The sequence below is a fragment of the Salvia hispanica genome, chromosome 1 (genome assembly GCF_023119035.1).
Source record: "Salvia hispanica cultivar TCC Black 2014 chromosome 1, UniMelb_Shisp_WGS_1.0, whole genome shotgun sequence".
Classification (NCBI taxonomy): Eukaryota; Viridiplantae; Streptophyta; class Magnoliopsida; order Lamiales; family Lamiaceae; genus Salvia; species Salvia hispanica.
The window spans coordinates 492070-511431 of record NC_062965.1 but is presented as its reverse complement, the minus strand read 5'-3'; the positions used below and the strand labels follow the sequence as shown (position 1 = coordinate 511431).

Genomic DNA, 19362 nt, shown 5'->3' with positions numbered 1-19362 from the left:
ACTTGGAAGTGAGAATCCAGCAGACATGTTTACTAAGGTGGTGACCTTAGAGAAATTGAAGCTATGCATAGCTTCAATTGGCCTTGAAACTTGAAGAGAAGGTTAGGCGATGCTAAGCGGATGCAGGGATGAGATCACGAGGATATGGTGGCGTAGGAGTTGTTAGTCTCCAAGTGGGAGATTGTTAATTATGGAGCCTAATCTCCTACCATATTTAGGATTTGTTTCCTAGAAGTATATTTCCTTGTGATAGATTTATTCCATAGAAGATATTTCCTTATGGAATATGTTTCCTAGTTTGACTAGAATTAGGGTTCTCTATTTTGCTCATAAATAGAGGTGTCCCCTCATTGTAAAATCATCCTGAAATTATATAGTGAAATCCCTGGCTTGGCATCGCCCCCAGACGTAGATACACTTTGTATCGAACTGGGTAAACAATTCGTTGTATTCATTCTCCTTTTATATTCGTGATTGCATGTGTTTATTTCCCAACATTCCGCATTGGTTTGTTGAAATTATTGAAAGTGCCAAGATTCCCAGCTGTCATTACTACATAATTTAATTAGTAATTAATCACTGTCTTAATAGTCAACTATTGGTGTCAGTTTTTAATTACAAGATGCTCCGATTATTGCTCCATAACGTGTGATTACAGAATAAGTAAATGTCAAGCCTTGAAATTAACTAGATCTACACATATTAAAGTATATAATGCTCTGGTACATCCAATTTCTGAAGTCTTGAAATAAGAGTTGACTCAAATAATAACTTTATATACACGCTAGGCCACTACACAAAATTTCAAATTATTCAAAATTATGATTAAATAGGTAGAATTATTAATATATACTGTATTTTCTTACCTCATAATTAAGTAATTAATTTTTGATTAATCTCATGCAAATACTTAAATTGGCACACAAAACAGAAAAGATCTATATATACTGACTATGAATTAACACACAAACAGAGTACCATCTATATCCTAAATTGGCAGCCAAAGTAGCGCTAAAACAATTAATTATTAATTTAAAAAAAAAACACAAATAAGCACACCATGATGACAAAAAAGATAGGGAATATATACTTGATTAAAGAAGAAAAGTAAAAACGATACCATTGAAAAAGAAAAATGAGAAGAAACAGAAAAAACAAAACTATACATGAATGACCAAAAAAAGCATATGAAGTTGCCAAGATATGCCTGCAATGTCTGTGTCGGTTAACAGCTGGTATCTCCTGGCACACAACAACAAACTTGGGTTCCCATGCGTCTGAATCACTGTTACGAATGCAGCTACACCAACATCACAGAGGACTTCAACATCCGAAACAGGGGCTGAAACAGGGGAGGAGCCAAGCACAACACCGACTGAGGAGGAGCCAAATACAGCGTCCCCACGCCCAGAGGATCAGCCGGCGGGTACAGAGCCGGAGAGCGTGATTAGAGAGGAGCCGGCGAGGAAGCTGAGGCCAAGGAAGGATCTAAAGGCGCCGGATCGCTACCAAGACTTCGTCGCCAAGTAAGCGCCGAAGCTGTTCGAGGAAATTCCACAGCTAGTTTAGTTTTTAGTTAAGGATAATATTTGTTTTCGTTGTTTTATTGTTTTTATTTAATTATGAACGAATAATTGAGTCGAGCGTTTTATAAGCTCCGTCGGGTTTTCTTTGTTGGTTCTTTCCCGATGCATAGGATTAGGTCGAACCAACCCTAGGGTCCTAGATAATATAAATAGGGCATCTCATTAATTTCATTCTCGATTAATGAAGAATATTATCGCCCAAATACTTGCGTTACACACTCAACCCTAAATCACTGCCGACGGAGATCTCCTCCGCGCCAGTTCAATCGTTGGCCGCCGACTCTCATCTCGAGGGCGCCGGATTCTTGTGTTTCGTACCTCATCGGATCGATTATTTTTGTTAAGGGAAAGGGGGTTCATAACAACTGGTGTCTTTCATCTCGAACTCAATGGAAATTGTAGATAACACGATCAATTCGCCGGTGGCACTGACTGGAGGCAACGCCCAGGAGTTGGGGATCGGTCCGTCACGCCGGCAACAACAAGGGGGTCGGCGCAATCTGCAGGGTGCTCCTCGCCCCCCACCACGCGGCGATCTACCGCTTACAAGGCCGCATGCTGATAACCAAGGGGACCCCATCACACGTGGCCTAGACCAAATCATGGCCAGATTCGATCAATTGGAAGGCCGCATCGATGGATTGGAGAACCCGGTTCCACAGGATTCTGACCCTCCTGATGACGGGTTTGAGTCTGACGACAGAGAGTATGCAGAACATCGCGACTGGTCTCCGTTGCCACCCGTGCGCAGGAGAGATGACTTGCGTGATACGCGACACGGCCGGCGCCGCCAGCGTGGGGTTCTCCATACCCGTCAGGATCGGCGTCAGATGAGGGATTCCCCACGCGGATGAGGGATTCCCCACGCGGATATGCCTCAGACAACCGATTGGCCATCACGTATCCACGGCAACGCTCGTGTTGGGATCCGCCAGAAACTAGGCAGCGCGCTAGACGGGGTGGCCGTCACACCACGTATTGGGACCCACCGCATAGGCCGGATCACCATCAAAACCATCACCGGGACATACAACGTGGAGTTAAAATTCACGCACCACACTTTGACGGGTCGGATGCCACTAATTGGATTTCCCGCGTGGAGTACTACTTCGATCATATGTTGGTCCCGGAGGAGGATCGTCTCCACTACACGGTAATGCTTTTTGACCCTCCTGCAACTGAATGGATTTTTAATTATCGAGATAATAATCCTTTAGTTACTTGGCCGGAGTTTTTGGAGGATGTCCGCCACAGGTTTGATCCACAGAGTTTTCGCAATTTTATCGGACCTCTGGCGAAGTTGGTCCAGACTGGATCGGTGTCGGATTATCATGATACGTTTGAAAAATACTTAAACAGAGTGCAAGGCCTCTCGGATGAAGCCTTAATCCCAATTTTTGTCGAGGGCCTCTTACCCGAGCTGCAGGAGAAAGTGGAGCTCAGACAACCGCACTCGCTCGCAGAGGCGATGCGTTGGCCCTTCGATTGGGGGCGTCGCAGGAACGCCGTTCCCAGCAGGCAGGTTCATTCCAGAAACGGAGTTGGTCAGGCCGGGATTCGAGACTGACTGCCGCTTCCACCCCATCGCAGAACGCGAAATTACCGCCGAGTCAGCCAGGTGGAGTTTCGACAATTCGCGATTCGCAGAGGCCAAAAGTGGTTCCCATTCTTGTATCAAATGCCGAGAAGTCTGAGCGATCGCGCAAGGGCCTTTGTTGGCACTGTCCAGAGAAGTACGTCCCCGGCCATGTGTGTGCCGCTAAACTCCTATGCTACATTGGTGATGATGAGGAGGACGAATGTGAGGGACTGGAAGAAGGAAACCAGCTTGGGGACCAGGTGATAACGGCGGATTTATCCCATCTGCATTCCTTAAACGGGAACAGCCGCTCGAAGCCATTCCAGGTGGTTGGCAAAATTGGCACTACCGAGGTCACGGTCCTAATTGATACGGGCAGTACTCATGATTTTCTTCACCCCCGTATGGCGGAGCGCCTTCAGCTAGCCTTAACCCCCATTCGGCCGTTCAGAATTTATGTTGGGAACGGGGGGTCTTTGGTCTGCTCCCACGTCTCTCGGCGCACCAAACTTTCTATGCAAGGGGTAGCGTTCGAAATTGATCTTCATATATTAGATATCCATGGACCTGACGTGATTCTTGGTATGGCATGGCTGGAATCGTTGGGCAAAATATCCGCCGATTTTGTGGGAAAGACATTGGAGTTTCAGCGCGATAATCAGCGCATCTTATTGCGGGGCGATCTGCCAGTCCCCCGCCAGATTTCGTTACACTCGTTGGCCTTGCTCGCTTCTTTTTCCCCAGCCCATGAATTCTACGAATTGATACCCTTGGACCCCGCTGAACCGACGGCAACATTGCTGACTGCAGCGGCGGACTTTCCTTCGGATCTGCCAGCAGATTTCCGCCGCGTGCTAGAGGAGAATAGCAGGGTGTTCGATCTTCCAGAGGGAATGCCACCAGCTCGGCCGTTCGATCACCGAATCCATTTGCTGCCGCACACCAAACCAGTCAATGTGAGACCATATCGCTATCCATATTTTCAAAAAAATGAGATCGAGCGACAGGTTAGGGAAATGTTAGATCAGGGGATCATCCAGAGGAGCCAGAGTCCGTTCTCTTCACCCGTTTTATTGATTCGGAAAAAAGATGGCACGTTTCGCTTTTGCATTGACTATAGAGCCTTGAATTTGGCTACGGTGCCTGATCATTTCCCCATCCCAACAGCCGATGAATTGTTTGATGAGTTGGGAAAGGCAAAATTCTTCACCAAGTTGGACTTGCGCTCGGGCTACCACCAGATCAGAATGCATGAGGAAGATATTTTCAAAACGGCTTTCCGAACGCATGACGGCCATTTCGAGTTCTTAGTAATGCCGTTTGGCCTGACCAATGCTCCATCGACCTTTCAGGGGGCAATGAACTGCATTTTCCAACCACTACTTCGAAAGTGTGTGATTGTATTCTTCGATGATATCTTGATATACAGTCCAACATTGGAGTCACATTGTTTACACTTGGCTGAGGTACTATCGCTCCTACGCGCCCACAAATTTTTTGTCAAATTATCTAAATGTTCCTTTTGTAGCACCGCCGTTGAATATTTGGGGCATTTGATTTCAGATGGTCAATTAAGAGCAGATCCAGCAAAGTTAGAAGCAATGACGGCATGGCCTTTACCTCGCACGGTGAAACAATTGAGGGGATTCCTGGGATTAACAGGGTATTATCGACGTTTTGTAGCCAATTACGCCGCCATCGCCGCACCATTGACGAACTTGTCGAAAAAGGATGCCTTCGGGTGGACCGAGGAGGCGGGTGCAGCGTTCGAAGCGCTAAAGGTGGCTATGACATCCGCCCCGGTGCTTCGCCTACCAGATTTCACCAAGACATTTTATATTGAAACAGACGCCTCTGACGTAGGCATTGGGGCGGTTCTGATTCAAGACAATCACCCCATTGCATTTTTCAGCCGCAAGCTGGGCCCGCGCCGCCGAGTAGCATCTACGTATCACAAGGAATTGTTTGCTATTGTTGAGGCAGTGCAAAAATGGCGACAATATCTTTTGGGAAGAGAATTCGTCATCCGCAGCGACCAGAAAAGCTTAAAAGAGTTGCTTCTACAGGTGGTGCAGACTCCCGATCAGCAACTCTATGTGCGGAAGTTGATGGGTTATAAATTCCGCATCGAATATAAAAAAGGGGCGACTAATCGGGCGGCTGATGCGTTGTCCCGCCGCGAGGGCAAGGAGCCGATGACGGCGGCAGACTCGTCGTCTGAGTCCGCCCAGGTGGGGGACGAGTCGAATGCTGATGGGGCTTTATTAGCAGCTGCAGCCCATCCCATTCCCAAGTTACTCGACGTTTTGCGACACGAAACAGCAACTCGCCCAGACTTGCTGGAGCTCTCGGACAAAATTCGGTCAGGTGCGGCTCCTGCCCACTTGTCATTTGTAGATGGGCTTATCTACTACAATCGCCGGATTCTCGTCAGCTCTTCGTCGACCATGAAGAGGTTGTTATTGGAGGAACATCACAGCACTCCGTTGGCGGGCCACCCGGGCCACGAAAGGACTTTTCGTCTATTGGCAGCGGGCTTCTTTTGGCCCAAAATGAGGAAGGATGTAAGGGACTTTGTTGATGCGTGCGTCGTCTGCCAATCGACTAAATATTCCACCCATAAACCAGCGGGTTTGCTGCAACCCCTACCGGTTCCTTCGCAGGTGTGGGAGGACGTTTCTATGGATTTTATCACGGGATTACCGCAGTCTAGAGGATACACTACTATAATGGTTGTGGTTGACAGATTGTCAAAGTACGCTCATTTCGCGCCACTGCCAACGCGTTTCGACGCCTTGCGAGTGGCCCATTTATTTGTCAACACGGTTGTGCGCCATCATGGGTTTCCAAAGACCTTGGTGTCGGACCGAGACTCCGTCTTCTTAAATGCCACCTGGGAGGAGATATTGCGCCTTAGCGGGACCAAGTTAAACTTTTCCACGGCCTATCATCCCCAATCCGATGGCCAAACGGAGATCCGAAATCGAGGGCTGGAGCAATATCTGCGCGCTTTTACTGCAGATCGACCATCCACGTGGTCAAATTTTTTACCATGGGCTGAGCTATCGCTTAATTGCTTTTACCATGCTGGGCTAGGAACATCACCATTTAAAGCCTTATATGGCCGGGAGCCGCCGTTGCTGGTGGCCGCTGTACCCTCGGCAAAAACCCCACCAAATGTAGCGGATTTAATCAAGGAGAGGGGAGAATTGCTGGTCGAACTTCGAAAAAATTTGGCGAAGGCTCAGCAGCGCATGAGCGCATCAGCAAACAAGCATCGGACACACATTGAGTTTGAAGTCGGGGATTTTGTGTGGCTTAAGTTGCAGCCTTACCGCCAACACTCGGTGGCGAAACCCGTCTCAGCTAAATTGGCAAAGCGTTTTTATGGTCCGTTCGAAATTCTGCAGCGTGTTGGGCCGGTTGCTTATAAGCTACAATTGCCGGAGGGGAGTCGAATTCACAATGTATTCCACGTGAGCTTGTTGCGGGCATTCGTGAAGGGCGATGAGGTGGAGCCGTTACCATCAAAGTTCAAGGGGAATCGTCCTATTGTTCACCCAGTCGCCATATTGAACTCTCAGGTGATGTGGCATGACGGGGCTGCAGTGGAGCACGTATTGGTTAGGTGGTCTGATGGTTCCGAATCTCCTTCATGGGAGCCGTTGGAGGTGATGCGGCGCCGTTTCCCTATTCTCCCCCTTGAGGACAAGGCGGTGGCTAAGGAAGGGGGAGTTGTTACGAATGCAGCTACACCAACATCACAGAGGACTTCAACATCCGAAACAGGGGCTGAAACAGGGGAGGAGCCAAGCACAACACCGACTGAGGAGGAGCCAAATACAGCGTCCCCACGCCCAGAGGATCAGCCGGCGGGTACAGAGCCGGAGAGCGTGATTAGAGAGGAGCCGGCGAGGAAGCTGAGGCCAAGGAAGGATCTAAAGGCGCCGGATCGCTACCAAGACTTCGTCGCCAAGTAAGCGCCGAAGCTGTTCGAGGAAATTCCACAGCTAGTTTAGTTTTTAGTTAAGGATAATATTTGTTTTCGTTGTTTTATTGTTTTTATTTAATTATGAACGAATAATTGAGTCGAGCGTTTTATAAGCTCCGTCGGGTTTTCTTTGTTGGTTCTTTCCCGATGCATAGGATTAGGTCGAACCAACCCTAGGGTCCTAGATAATATAAATAGGGCATCTCATTAATTTCATTCTCGATTAATGAAGAATATTATCGCCCAAATACTTGCGTTACACACTCAACCCTAAATCACTGCCGACGGAGATCTCCTCCGCGCCAGTTCAATCGTTGGCCGCCGACTCTCATCTCGAGGGCGCCGGATTCTTGTGTTTCGTACCTCATCGGATCGATTATTTTTGTTAAGGGAAAGGGGGTTCATAACAATCACCAAAACGTTTCAAGAGCTCGTGAACAAACCAGTTCCACAATAAAGAGGGGCAACGGCGAATGAAAAATTGCTTCCAAGGCTTGGCTGGTGCGTGTATGGCGAGCATGGCAACGCCAACACGAGTGGTTGGTGGGATCTTTGGAACTGTGACATACTCAACGACTGGTATGATTTTATTCTGATATATGATTGCTTTTGGTATTTCACCACAGTTTCCTCATGTTGTTTCCCACATTAACAATTTGTTAATACAACTATGATGTCCTAAGTAATGGATATTTCATAGAAGATCAAATCTTGAAAGAACTCATTTTGCTCCGTGTGTGTGGCCTGTGTATGTGGTAAGCTTCATTTACCTTGTGTGTTCTGCTCCATGCCTCGAAACCTAGCACTTCGTTGGTCGAGGAGAATGAAAGAGGCTCTAGATGTTCACAGGTAAATATTGTTAGGAGATGTCTCTTCTTGAAGATTAGCCTAATATATAAAAATAGTACTCCATCCAATCTCCTGTATCTCAATAGAGTAAGAATATGGTGTAAAGGTGTGTGGCCCTCTGTTGGAGACGTTCTCCCCAACGAATTGAACTCCGCATCACCACGCCGCTGACGGTTCCGTCCCCCACGGTTCGGATAAAAAACTTCGCCAAAGCGGTCTCCACGACCACCCCTTTCTGTCCTGCCACGCCCTCGGCCTCTGTGGTGGTTGGGTCGGTCATAGGCCTCTCGTACTCGACGATCGTGTCGGCGGTAATCCTCCACTCCTGGTCGGCCTCGTCAAGTTCAGAATCATGGCTGTCCATATGGTTTTCCGGCGGTCACCCGGTCCAAATTATCAAAACCGGAATTCAATTTCTCGAACCCTAGCGTGATTGGGTCTGCCGCTGATATTTTAATATTATAATTTATAAGTTAAATATTAAGTTGTGAGGAACAACATCCCTGTGCTTCCGTCCACAGCAGCATACCCATATCCAAGTTTAACAAAACAACTCAAAAAGGAAAATATGTCTAATCTACTGTTTACTAAGATGGATTGAAACTTTGGGATATGATAAGTTTTTGCTTAATTTATTGAAAGGGGCAACTTCACACAGAACTCTTGGTGATAAAGATAAAAGTATCCAATCATGTATATTCTCAAGAATCCTTTGATTCTTGTTTTCAATAAAAGCATTCAAAATGGCATCAACAAAATACGCACATAATCATTTTATATTAAACTACCCGTATAGTATGAAACATGAATGCACAATAGAACATCCAATTTGAGTAATAAATGTTTGGGATATTAATTTGCAAAGAAATGTGTGAAAGAAATTGGAATTCCACATCCTCTTCAATTAATAATCCCATCAAGAAAAAACAAAGAAAGTAACAAGACTTTGAATTAAGCTCCATGAAGATGGAGATCGAGAAAGAGGGAAGACATACTATTTGGGAGAAAATGAATATTACTTTTTGATATTCGCATAAAACAGAGAAAACCATCACCTTATATAATAAGGGTGTATGGTGCAGGTACATGAAGAGCATACAATAAAAACTCACAAAATTGACTAACAAAAGTAACATACTCCCTCTGTCCTACAAAAGATGTCACATTTTCCTTTTTTAAAAAAAGTTCTCTCTCACGTGAATATAAAAATTATATTTTTCTCTCTCCATTTAACACGTAAAACAAAACATCCTAAAATTCCGTGTCGTCTCACAAGTGTGACATCTTTTGTGGGACGGAGGGAGTAACTAACTAAGTGACAGCTAGCTCAAGTATTGGCAAGTATATGACTGAATATATTTCATGCCTTATTCTAATAGAAAGAAAAGAGAATGCAATGTGAGGTTTGTTACCAGTATTAAAGAAAAACACTGCATTTTAGGAGCGGAGCATGCAGCACCAATGGATAAGTCTTGCTATTCCCACAACTGAAAATTCACATCCTCTTTAATTAATAATCCCATCAACAAAAACCAAAGAAAGAAAAGAGAATTGCAATGTGAGGTTTCTTACAAGCATCAATGGCATAACATATAAGAGACGACTAGGATGGAAGAAAACATCAAATGCATACAAAATTCTCCCTTGCTTCTTCCTTCAACTATCAAACACAAAAAGGATTAATGGAGAAAAGGTGAAATCAACAAGTCACTGAAAGTCAATATAATGTGGTGGTGAGGAAATAGAAATGCAACTGTTTATATAAAATGAAACAAGAAAATGTATTCATACTCACCTATGCTGTGTCCATCAATCGTGATGCTGGGGATATGGGAAATGTTGGGCCATTGGGAATCAGCTGCATCACTTTGTTGTTCAATAATTATTTCTGGGCAGCCTCTAATATCTAAGATGTAAAGTGATGTGAGGCCCCGGAGTGCATGTAGACTCCTTAACTTCTTGCAATTAAATATCCACAATACGCTTAGAGATGAGAGGTTCCCAAACCATTCAGGCAACTCTTCCATTCCATAATTCTCTATCGTTAACCATCTAATAGAGGTGAGATGTTGAATTGATTCTGGCAAATTTCCCCAAGCTTCTCTCCCTTTCAATTTTATATACCTAAGTGAGCGGGAGTTGCATCTTTGCAATAAGCCTTCAACGGTCTCCAAAGATCCCTCCACACTAACATCCATCTCTAACATATTACTAGACAAAGTGGCCATAAATTGAGAAACACCAGTAATTACTAAACTTGCTAGACGAGGTAATTTCGGCAGACAATCAATTATTCTAGGTAGATTCTTTAGGCTACTTAAATTCTTCAACACCAATACCTCAAGCAAGGATCCTACCATTTCACATGGTATGTACAGCAAAGCTTTGCATTCACAAATCTCCAACCTTTTAAGACGTGCAAGGCTTCCTTGTGATTGTTGTACACCAAGATCAGCTAATCGTTCCAAATTTGGACAGTCTCTTATAATCAGCTTCTCCAAAGAATTGAGGGTGCCTAGACCATCTGGTAGTTCTCTGAAACTGGAACACATTCTTATACTTAACTCCAAGAGATTGGGATTGTTATAGAATAAACAATTTGGGAGATATTCCAGATCATCTATTCCTTCTATCCAAAGCTCTGTCAGCAACTTTAATTTCGTCTTGAATATGTATGTTAAAGCGCCCCCACTCCCCTTGATTATCAAACTTTTGAGGCATGTCCATGAATGATTAGGAAAACTCATCAATTGCTTGCACTGAGTGATCTCCAAGTGTTGGAGGTTAGGAAATACCTTCACATCATTTGCACCTGTAGATTCTACTTCTTCCCAATCCGCAAGCTTAGGAATTTCAATCAACACGAGCCTTTCTAGAGCTGGAAAAACAATATGTGTCTCCTCATTCACTAATCCATAGAAAGAAGAATTTATGGACTTCAAATTACTGAATCCTTGCAAACAAAGAGACTTGAGATTTGGCAACTGCCCAAACATTGGGATTTCTTCACATTCTGAGCATTTTGAGAGCTTTATCTCAATCAACTTGTTAAGTGCTACCCAACAACCTTGAGGCACATTTTCAATTACCATATTTCGCGTCCAGGATGGAAATCTTTTTCCCTTGAACCCTTCAATCTCTAATTTCTTCATATTAGGGTGAGGTTGGAGGCCTTCTAACACATTCTCATCATTTGGAGTTTCAACTTCTCTATCTTGATCCCATCTCAAACACAAATCCAATAATTTTGACTTTTGAGATAGACTTGCTTTCTCAGCCACCTCCTTGTTTTCAACCTTTTCAAGGTTAGAAATTTCCAATGTTCCTTTGAGACCATTCAAACTTCCAAGCTCTTCAATTTTCCATCCATCTTTCTCACCAACTTTAAAATACTTTAGCGTCTGGAGAGAAGTTAAACTCCCAATCTCGGCAGGCAACTCTACATCATCATCAATATAAAGATGCCTTAAATTAATCAAGTACTTCAAAGTACTAGGCAGTTCCCTCAAGAAACTTCCTGTACATACGTTTAATGTTTGCAACTGATGGAGTTCACCAATCCAGTCCGGCAAATATTTTATACGCGTCGACGAAATATCAAGTTTCCTTAAATGTATCAACTTCCTTATCGAACTTGGCAACCTTTTACATTCATCATCAGCTAGAATTAAAACATGTAGATGCTCAAAATCTGCAAACATGTTACCATAAATGCACCCCTCGAACAGTAACGTACGCAAATATTTTGCCACATCTTTTGGAATATGACTTTCTTCATCGTGAATCATGTATCTCACTCGGCTCCCGCCTTCTGTATTATTAGAAGAACCTGAAATTGAACATGCGAGGTCATGCACAAGATCGTGCATCACACAACTCTCTACATTTCCATAATCATCTCTTTCTACAACTTGTAGTAGAGAGTTGTGCAGAAGAACTTTCATAAATTTGTCACCCAAGCACTCCATCTCACTTCTTCCATTAGCTTCAAGAAATCCTTCTGCCATCCAATACTCAATCAGTTCTTGACTTTTGATTTTGCGACCTTTAGGAAAAAGTGAATAACATGCAAAACATTTTTTCAGTGAGGGTAGAGACAAATTATCAAAGCTCAACTTCAATATCTTTGTGATACGATCCCCTTCATCATGTGAAAGCCATTTCTCCTCGATCGAGAGCCATTCATCTTCCGATTTATTGCATAGTGCTCCACCAACTACATTAGCAGCTAATGGCAAACCTTGACATCTTGTTGCAATCTTCCTCCCTATGGCCTCAAACTCTAATGGAATATCCTCTTTTCCAAAAGTTTTTGCTTGGATTATTAACCAACAATCTTCATTTGATAATCCTTTGAGCTCATGTGTATGAAGTGATTTCATAGTTGAAGCGACTTCCATGTTTCTGGTGGTAATAACAATCACATTCCTCTTGGTAGAAGTGATGCCCACCAAAGAATTGATAAAATCATCCCATTTGGGATGATCTTGATTCCAAACATCATCGAGAATAAGCATATAAGTTTTATCTTTTAAAGCTTTTTGAAGCCTTTTCAGAATACCTTGCCTACTCTCGACCTCAACTTGATCATGATAATTCCTTTTCACAAAATCTTGACTACTCTCAACATCAACTTGACCAAAAGAAGTCTTTTTGAGAAAATCCTGCCTACTCTGATCAGAAGAAGTGTTTTTGAGAATACCTTGGCTACTCTCGATTTCATCATGATCAGAAGAAGTCAACTCCTTGAGGATTTTTTTGAAAAGAATGATTGGATCAAAAATTTGAGAAACATGCACCCAAATATGTGATCCAAAGAGAGTTTTTATCTTTGGATGATGAAAGACATTCCTAGTCAAGGTTGTCTTCCCCAATCCTCCCATTCCAACAATGGCAAAGATAGAAATTACACGTTCATCAGTTGTGGTACTAGTGTTAATAACCTCAATTATTTCCGACACCAACTCATCTCTTCCTATGAAAATTGGATCATGTGAGAAGGAATCAGTTTCAAAAGCAGCATGAGGCAGTTTTGGCACATCGTTGGCTAGCCTCTCTTTGAGGCCAAGCCCGGCTCCCTCTTTTTGAATGGACTCTAAATTCTCATTGATTTCTTGAATTTTTAGAGCTATATTTCTGGGATGCGCAATATGACTGAATGGTGAGAAGCATGAGAGTACCTTTTGTTTCATGGGTTTGATAGAGTTAATTTGTTTCGAGAGAAGATGGTAATTGAGCTCATCCAAAACGTTGTCACCATCAAACGCCACATCTTCGAGCTTCCTCAGCCAGCTTTCGACAGCCCCACCGGGAATAGTACGGTTCTCAGCATCGTTCAAGAATTTCTGGATCGTATCCAAATTCCCAGCTAGCTTTGCTGCTTCTTTGTCGAGACCACGGATTAGTGAGATCTCTGTCTTGGAATGGTCGATGAGGTTTTGAACTACAACTTTAATGACGGCAGCAACAGCTTCTCCTTCCATTGCTTAAGCTTATAACTGATTCAGAAAGAGAAAAGGATAATTGGTATAGAGTGAAAGACAGAGTTGGAAGAGAATGCAGTACAGTTTAAAGCCTTTCATTCAAGGTAGTTTGCTTTCATGACGACTAATATATATATTTTTTTTATTTCTAATTTACTTGTGGATTGATGCCAATTGTAAATGTTTATGTAAAAGAAAGTTTCTGGCTTAGAGGAATGTTGGAAGATTTTGGTATTGCTCAAGCGACTTTGAGCATTGGCTGTGATAACAACAGCGCATTCTACTTTAGCCAAGTTTATCACGAGAGGAGCAAGCATATCGATGTAAGCTTGTACTTCATTCGGAAGAGGATAGAGGAAGGAGGGAGAAAAGTCTTCAAAGTGGACACAACAGACAATCCAACAGATATGCTGACTAAACCTCTACCAAAGGCCAAAACATGAGTTGTGTATGAATTTGGCGAATCTTTGCAGGGGTAGTCTGAATGGCAGTTAAGCCATCAAGTTGGAGTTTGTAGAGATTGATGGATCAGCTGCGCATCAGCTTGTTCTATCAAGATTAAAGATTGGGGTCGATTAATCTGGGCCATCGATTCATTTCTACCCTATGTTTGAAATGAATATAAGTACTCCATCCGTTCCCTCATAGTTGAGGCGAAACTTTTCAGTACGGAGTTTATGAAAGGAATGTGGAGTATGTTAAATAAATACTCCTCCATCCGCCATTAGGAGTCTCATTCATGGACGACACGAGTTTTAAGAAATGTTAAGAAAAGTGGATGGAAAAAAGTTAGTGGAATAGAGGTCTCACTTATATATATTAGTTTTAAATGAAATGTGAGTGGAATGAGTTAGTGGAAGGTGGGACCCTATTACCATTTATGGTAAAAGTGAACCGGGACTCTTATTCGCGGACGGACTAAAATGGAAAAACGAGACTCCTATTCGCGGACGGAGGGAGTACTATATATGGAAATGACTCAACTATCAGGGAACTTCCCGAAATGGAAAAAAAATGACTCAACTATGAGGGAACGGAGGGAGTAGTTTGTTATAGTTTGTTGAATTAGTTTTTTTTTTTTAGCTCATTTTTCTTTTGCAATTCAATAAGATTTACTTTCCATCAATTGCTCTCTCTTATTCACACAATCACACACTCACATTCAACAGTTTGGATTTGATTTGACGAGAGTTGATCGACTCATTTTATGAGTCGTTACTTTTGTGGAACCTATGCACGTATGGTCCATCTTGCTCGAGGACAAGCAACAAGACTTAAGTTTGTGGTTATTTCATACTCCCTCCGTCCATGATTAAAAGTCTCATTTCAAAATGGCGCGGGTTTTAATAAAATGTTAAGAAAAGTCGTGGACAAAGGGAGGGTTAATCGAATAGCGCAAAGTACGATTTTACCATTCTTAATCATACACTAGTATTTATAAAATGACAAATCAACAGCGTCAATCCATTTAATGTAAAACAAAATAAAAAATCACAAACCAGCGGAGTGAAAAAAAGGCCAAGATCTCTCATATATATGGGTAGATCGAACTATTAGCGACATACCTTACAGTTCTATCTCTTCTTCTTCTTTGCTCTTGTAGTCGTAGATGAATATTGTGAATAGGCAATGAAATCAGTTTTCTCCTTCTTGCACATGATATATACCTAATGACTGATATAATATTGTGTATATTGAATTATGTAATAATATATTTGGCATTGCTTAGTTGAAAGTATTGAAAGTGCCAAGATTCCCAGCTGTCATTCAACATAATTAAACATAAATTTATTACTAGTAGGTAATAGGGGCTTAATTGTCAACTATGGCGGCTGTTTTTAACGACGACATGCTCCAGTTAGTCATATAGCTAACTCTCTCCTATTAAACCATCTCACCAATTTAATACTCTCTCCGTCCCGCTTTAAGAGTCCTGGTTGGTCAATTTTAAGCGTCTCGCTTTAGGAATTTCGGTTGGGATAAACTAATAAAAAATATCTATAAAGTAAGTAAAAAAGTGTTAAAAGTGTGTCCCAACATCCACTACAACATTTATTTATTACACATTCAATTAAAAGTTGGTCCCAACATCCACTACAAAATTATTTATTACACACTCAAGCACTTTTTTAAAACATGTGTCCGTCTCAACTGGGACTCCTAAAACGGGACGGAAAAGGAGTATTAAATTATATCTTTCTAAGAAACCAAATAAAGCCTATATAAACGGATATTAAAGTGCGCTTTGGTAGCATCCAAATTCTGATGTTTTGAAATTAAGTGTTCAACCTATACAATTTATATAGTCGAAAACTCAAATGCTCCTATTAATTTATATACCCACTAGGCCACTACACGATATTTCAAATTGAACCCATCCTAGATGAAAGAGACAACAAATATATAAAAACACGATAGCGAAATAACATTATAATGCGCTCTAACAACTTAGGCTACAAGATTATTCAAAATTATAATTTAATATGTAGAATTAAAATATACTGTCTATTTTCTTACCTGTAATTATTTTTTATTATTTCGAAGCAAATATACTTAAATATTTTAAATTCTATAATTTCCGTTGTTATTTTCCAAACAAAACATAAAAGATCTCTATATATTGACTATGAATCAACACACAAACAGAGTAACATCTATATATTCAAATGCCTTAAAAGTTAAATATGAATAGAAAAGATCTCTATATATTTTCGTTGTTATTTTCCAAACAAAACAGAAAAGATCTCTATATATTCAAATGTCTTAAACGTTAAATATGAGTAGAAAATAAAAATAAAATGACGATTTGCTACTCACTATGAATCATAATCTTAATCTCAATGAGTAGAATATAAAAATAAAATGATGATTCGCTACTCACTATGAATCATAATCTTAATCTCAATGAGCAGAAAATTAAATTGTATAATAACATTGTCAGGGTCCATGATAACACCAATGGTATCTTCAAAAAATAAAAGTCTAGACAATGTTAATAAAATAATAATAATAATAATAATAATAATAATAATAATAATAATACTAATAATAATAAAAAATTCATACAGAGCCTAAAAGGTTGGGTTTATTTCCATAGCTATAATAAATGTCATTTTTATCACCTTTACATTACTTTCTTTAGTGGGCATGTATGAAGAGCCCCGTATATGGAGCCATATTAATAATTAATACTACTATGTAGAGTTGAATAATTCTCATATTATAAATATATTAAAAAAATAAATATGCCACTATTTTTATATTATGGTTTGCATTTTTTATTCTCTAACTTATTTTTTGTGTCAGTTTCGCATTTGATAATAAATTAACGGATATGGTTGGTAGTTACAAATCATAGTGCTCTTATAATCATAAAGAATTGTAACCTCCATTTTAATCTTATTTCTTTTTAAAAAATTGATTAGGCTTAAAATTTATAGATATCCAAATTCATCCCGCAACTTTGAATATTTTAAAATAAGGCCAAACTCACATTTTAATATTAATATAGATTAATTGGTTGGAGGTTAAGTGGAGAGACAAATACTCCTTCCATACATAAAAATAATTTTCTTTTTCTATTTTAGTTCTTCCCTAAAAATAGCTTTATTCTATTCTGGACAAGTTTTTTTCTCTTAATTTATTTAAAATGTGATAATGAAAATATTGTTAGGACATAGTCCATATAAAAACAGAAAGCCCACAAAAATAATTTAGTTCAAAAAGCCCACACAATAATGTATCATTGAAAAGAATTAAACAAGCTGGCCCATTAATTAAACAACTCCAACCCCAAATAAAAAATAGTTTTGGCCCAGAACCAAAATTACCCAATTGACTAACAAAGTAGGGACCGTCCCCTTTCTCATCTTCTCAATCTACATTCTGTATAACCCTATTGAGAAGAATATACATTTCTTATTGAAATGATAACTCATTGTTGGGCTACAATTTGAAATGAAGAGCTGATTTTGGGCCTTCTTAAATGTTACGTCAAAAAGAATTGGGCTATAATAAAATAAATAGATAGGCCGCAATAGGTTTCCACAATAATTGCCTAATAATCACGAAATTAGTACTCCCTTTATCCCATAAAAGTTGGAGATAAAACTTTTGATCACGGAGATTAAAATTTATATTAAATAAATAGGAGAGATGAAAAAAGTAGGAAAAATAAGAGAGTGTAAGTAAATGATGGAATAAAGTAAGAGTGATTAGATGTTTTGTTTTTTATAAAAAAAAAATGACTCAACTTTGTTGGGACGGACTAAAAAGAAATACAACTCAACTTTTATGGGATGGAGGGAGTATCTATTAACATTTCGAACACCCTTTTCTTCAATCAATAAGAGCTTTTCGAAAAAAAGTAAAAACCATTCTATAAATTGTAAAACTAAAATGAAAGGCCAAATATTCAACGTCTTTCACGGTCAAATTTAAAGGAGAAGAAAAAGTCGGGGCGTTATAGGTATTTTCCAAACTCAGCATAAAAGACCCGCTATTGACCGTACAAATTTATACCCAAATTGGGAAGTATAGTAGTATAAAGATCGTTCCCGCCCTAAATAAAATGAAATAAAACTTTGTTAGTAAAACAATTCCCCCTAATTATTTGATTGGGATTCAAGTTGAAAATCATAAAAAAATTTAAAAATATCTATTAAACCTTTAAAATTCAAAAAACAAAATTAGCCTTAAATGCTCTATTGGCTATGAATTTAGACCCAAAATGAGCAGCAGCATTAGCATATACGACACACTAGAAAATGTTTGTGCATTGCTCAATAATTTAGTGCTCTATTGGCTAAAAAATACTGTCTTATCTTACTATAATCTTAGGAGGATTAAACTACCTACATATCAGTATTAATATTTGATGAAACACGAATGCACAATAGAACATCCAATTTGTGTTATACAACATGTTAATTTGCAATTTACAGTCTCAACAGCTAACGGAAAACACTGCATTTTGGGAGCAGAGCAATGCAGCTAAATGGAGAAATGGATAACTCATGCTATTCCCACAACTGAAAATGAGCAGAAATGTGTGAAACACATTGGTATCCACATCCTCTTCAACAAAAAGCAAAGAAAGAAAAGAGAATTGCAATGTGAGGTTTCTTACCAGTAAACATGAAGAGTGGTTGAGCAATTCAAATGAACACTTTAGAGGCAGCCATTCATGAAACTCACAAGTGTTCTCCTTCTTCCTTCAATGATTAGTGGAGAGAGAGATAAATCATTAAGTCAATGAAAGTCACCATAATCTGTATAAGGAAACAAGAATATGTATTCATACTCACCTACTATTACTCCATCATTCAGAATGATGTTGATATGAGAAATGTTGGGCCATTGGGAATAATCAGCTGCATCACTTTGTTGTTCAACACATATTTCTGGGCAGCCCCTAATAGCTAACCATTGAAGTGATGTGAGGCCCCGCACTGCATGTAGGCTCCTTAACTTCTTGCAATTAAATATCCACAATACGCTTAGAGATGAGAGGTTCCCAAACCATTCAGGCAACTCTTCCATTCCAGAATTCTCTATCGTTAACCATCTGCAATAGAGGTGAGATGTTGTATTGATTCTGGCAAACTTCCCCAAGCTTCCCTCCCTTTCAATTCTAATACCTAAGTGAGCGGGAGTTGCATCTTTGCAATAAGCCTTCAACGGTCTCCATAGATCCCTCCATACTAACATCTATTTGTAACCTACTACTGGAATAACTGGCCATAAATTGAGAAAAACCCATAATTTCTAATTGTGTTAGACGAGGAAATTTTGGCAAACAATCAATTATTCCAGGTAGATTGTTTAGGCTACTTAAATACTCCAACACTCAATACCTCAAGCAAAGATCCTACC

The 19362-nt window shown here is 40.4% G+C and overlaps 3 protein-coding genes across 6 annotated transcripts in view; 2 read left to right on the top strand and 1 right to left on the bottom strand.

The window, feature by feature from the left end:
* Positions 1-1530, top strand: part of LOC125206748 (putative disease resistance protein RGA4) — a 2663-nt gene extending 1133 nt beyond the window's left edge. The window contains exon 2 of the mRNA XM_048105984.1: positions 1301-1530. Coding sequence (XP_047961941.1) covers positions 1301-1530 — 230 coding nt within the window. The remainder of the gene's footprint in view (positions 1-1300) is intronic.
* LOC125218492 (putative disease resistance protein RGA3) overlaps positions 1-19362 on the bottom strand; it is a 112556-nt gene that overhangs the window by 35888 nt on the left and 57306 nt on the right. The window contains exons 1-4 of one of the 4 annotated variants that reach the window (XR_007175967.1): positions 9801-14247; positions 9578-9665; positions 9418-9492; positions 7806-8450 (exon numbers count right to left, since the gene is read on the bottom strand). Coding sequence is in view for 1 of the 4 variants with exons in the window: in XM_048120176.1 (XP_047976133.1) it covers positions 9583-9665; positions 9801-13488 (3771 nt within the window). In the remaining 3 variants the exon portion in view is untranslated. The other 3 variants (XM_048120176.1, XR_007175965.1, XM_048120186.1) reach the window with 3 other exon arrangements.
* Positions 13704-19362, top strand: part of LOC125206684 (probable serine/threonine-protein kinase PBL11) — a 7162-nt gene continuing 1503 nt past the window's right edge. The window contains exon 1 of the mRNA XM_048105927.1: positions 13704-13811. Within this exon, the coding sequence (XP_047961884.1) occupies positions 13704-13811 (108 nt within the window). The remainder of the gene's footprint in view (positions 13812-19362) is intronic.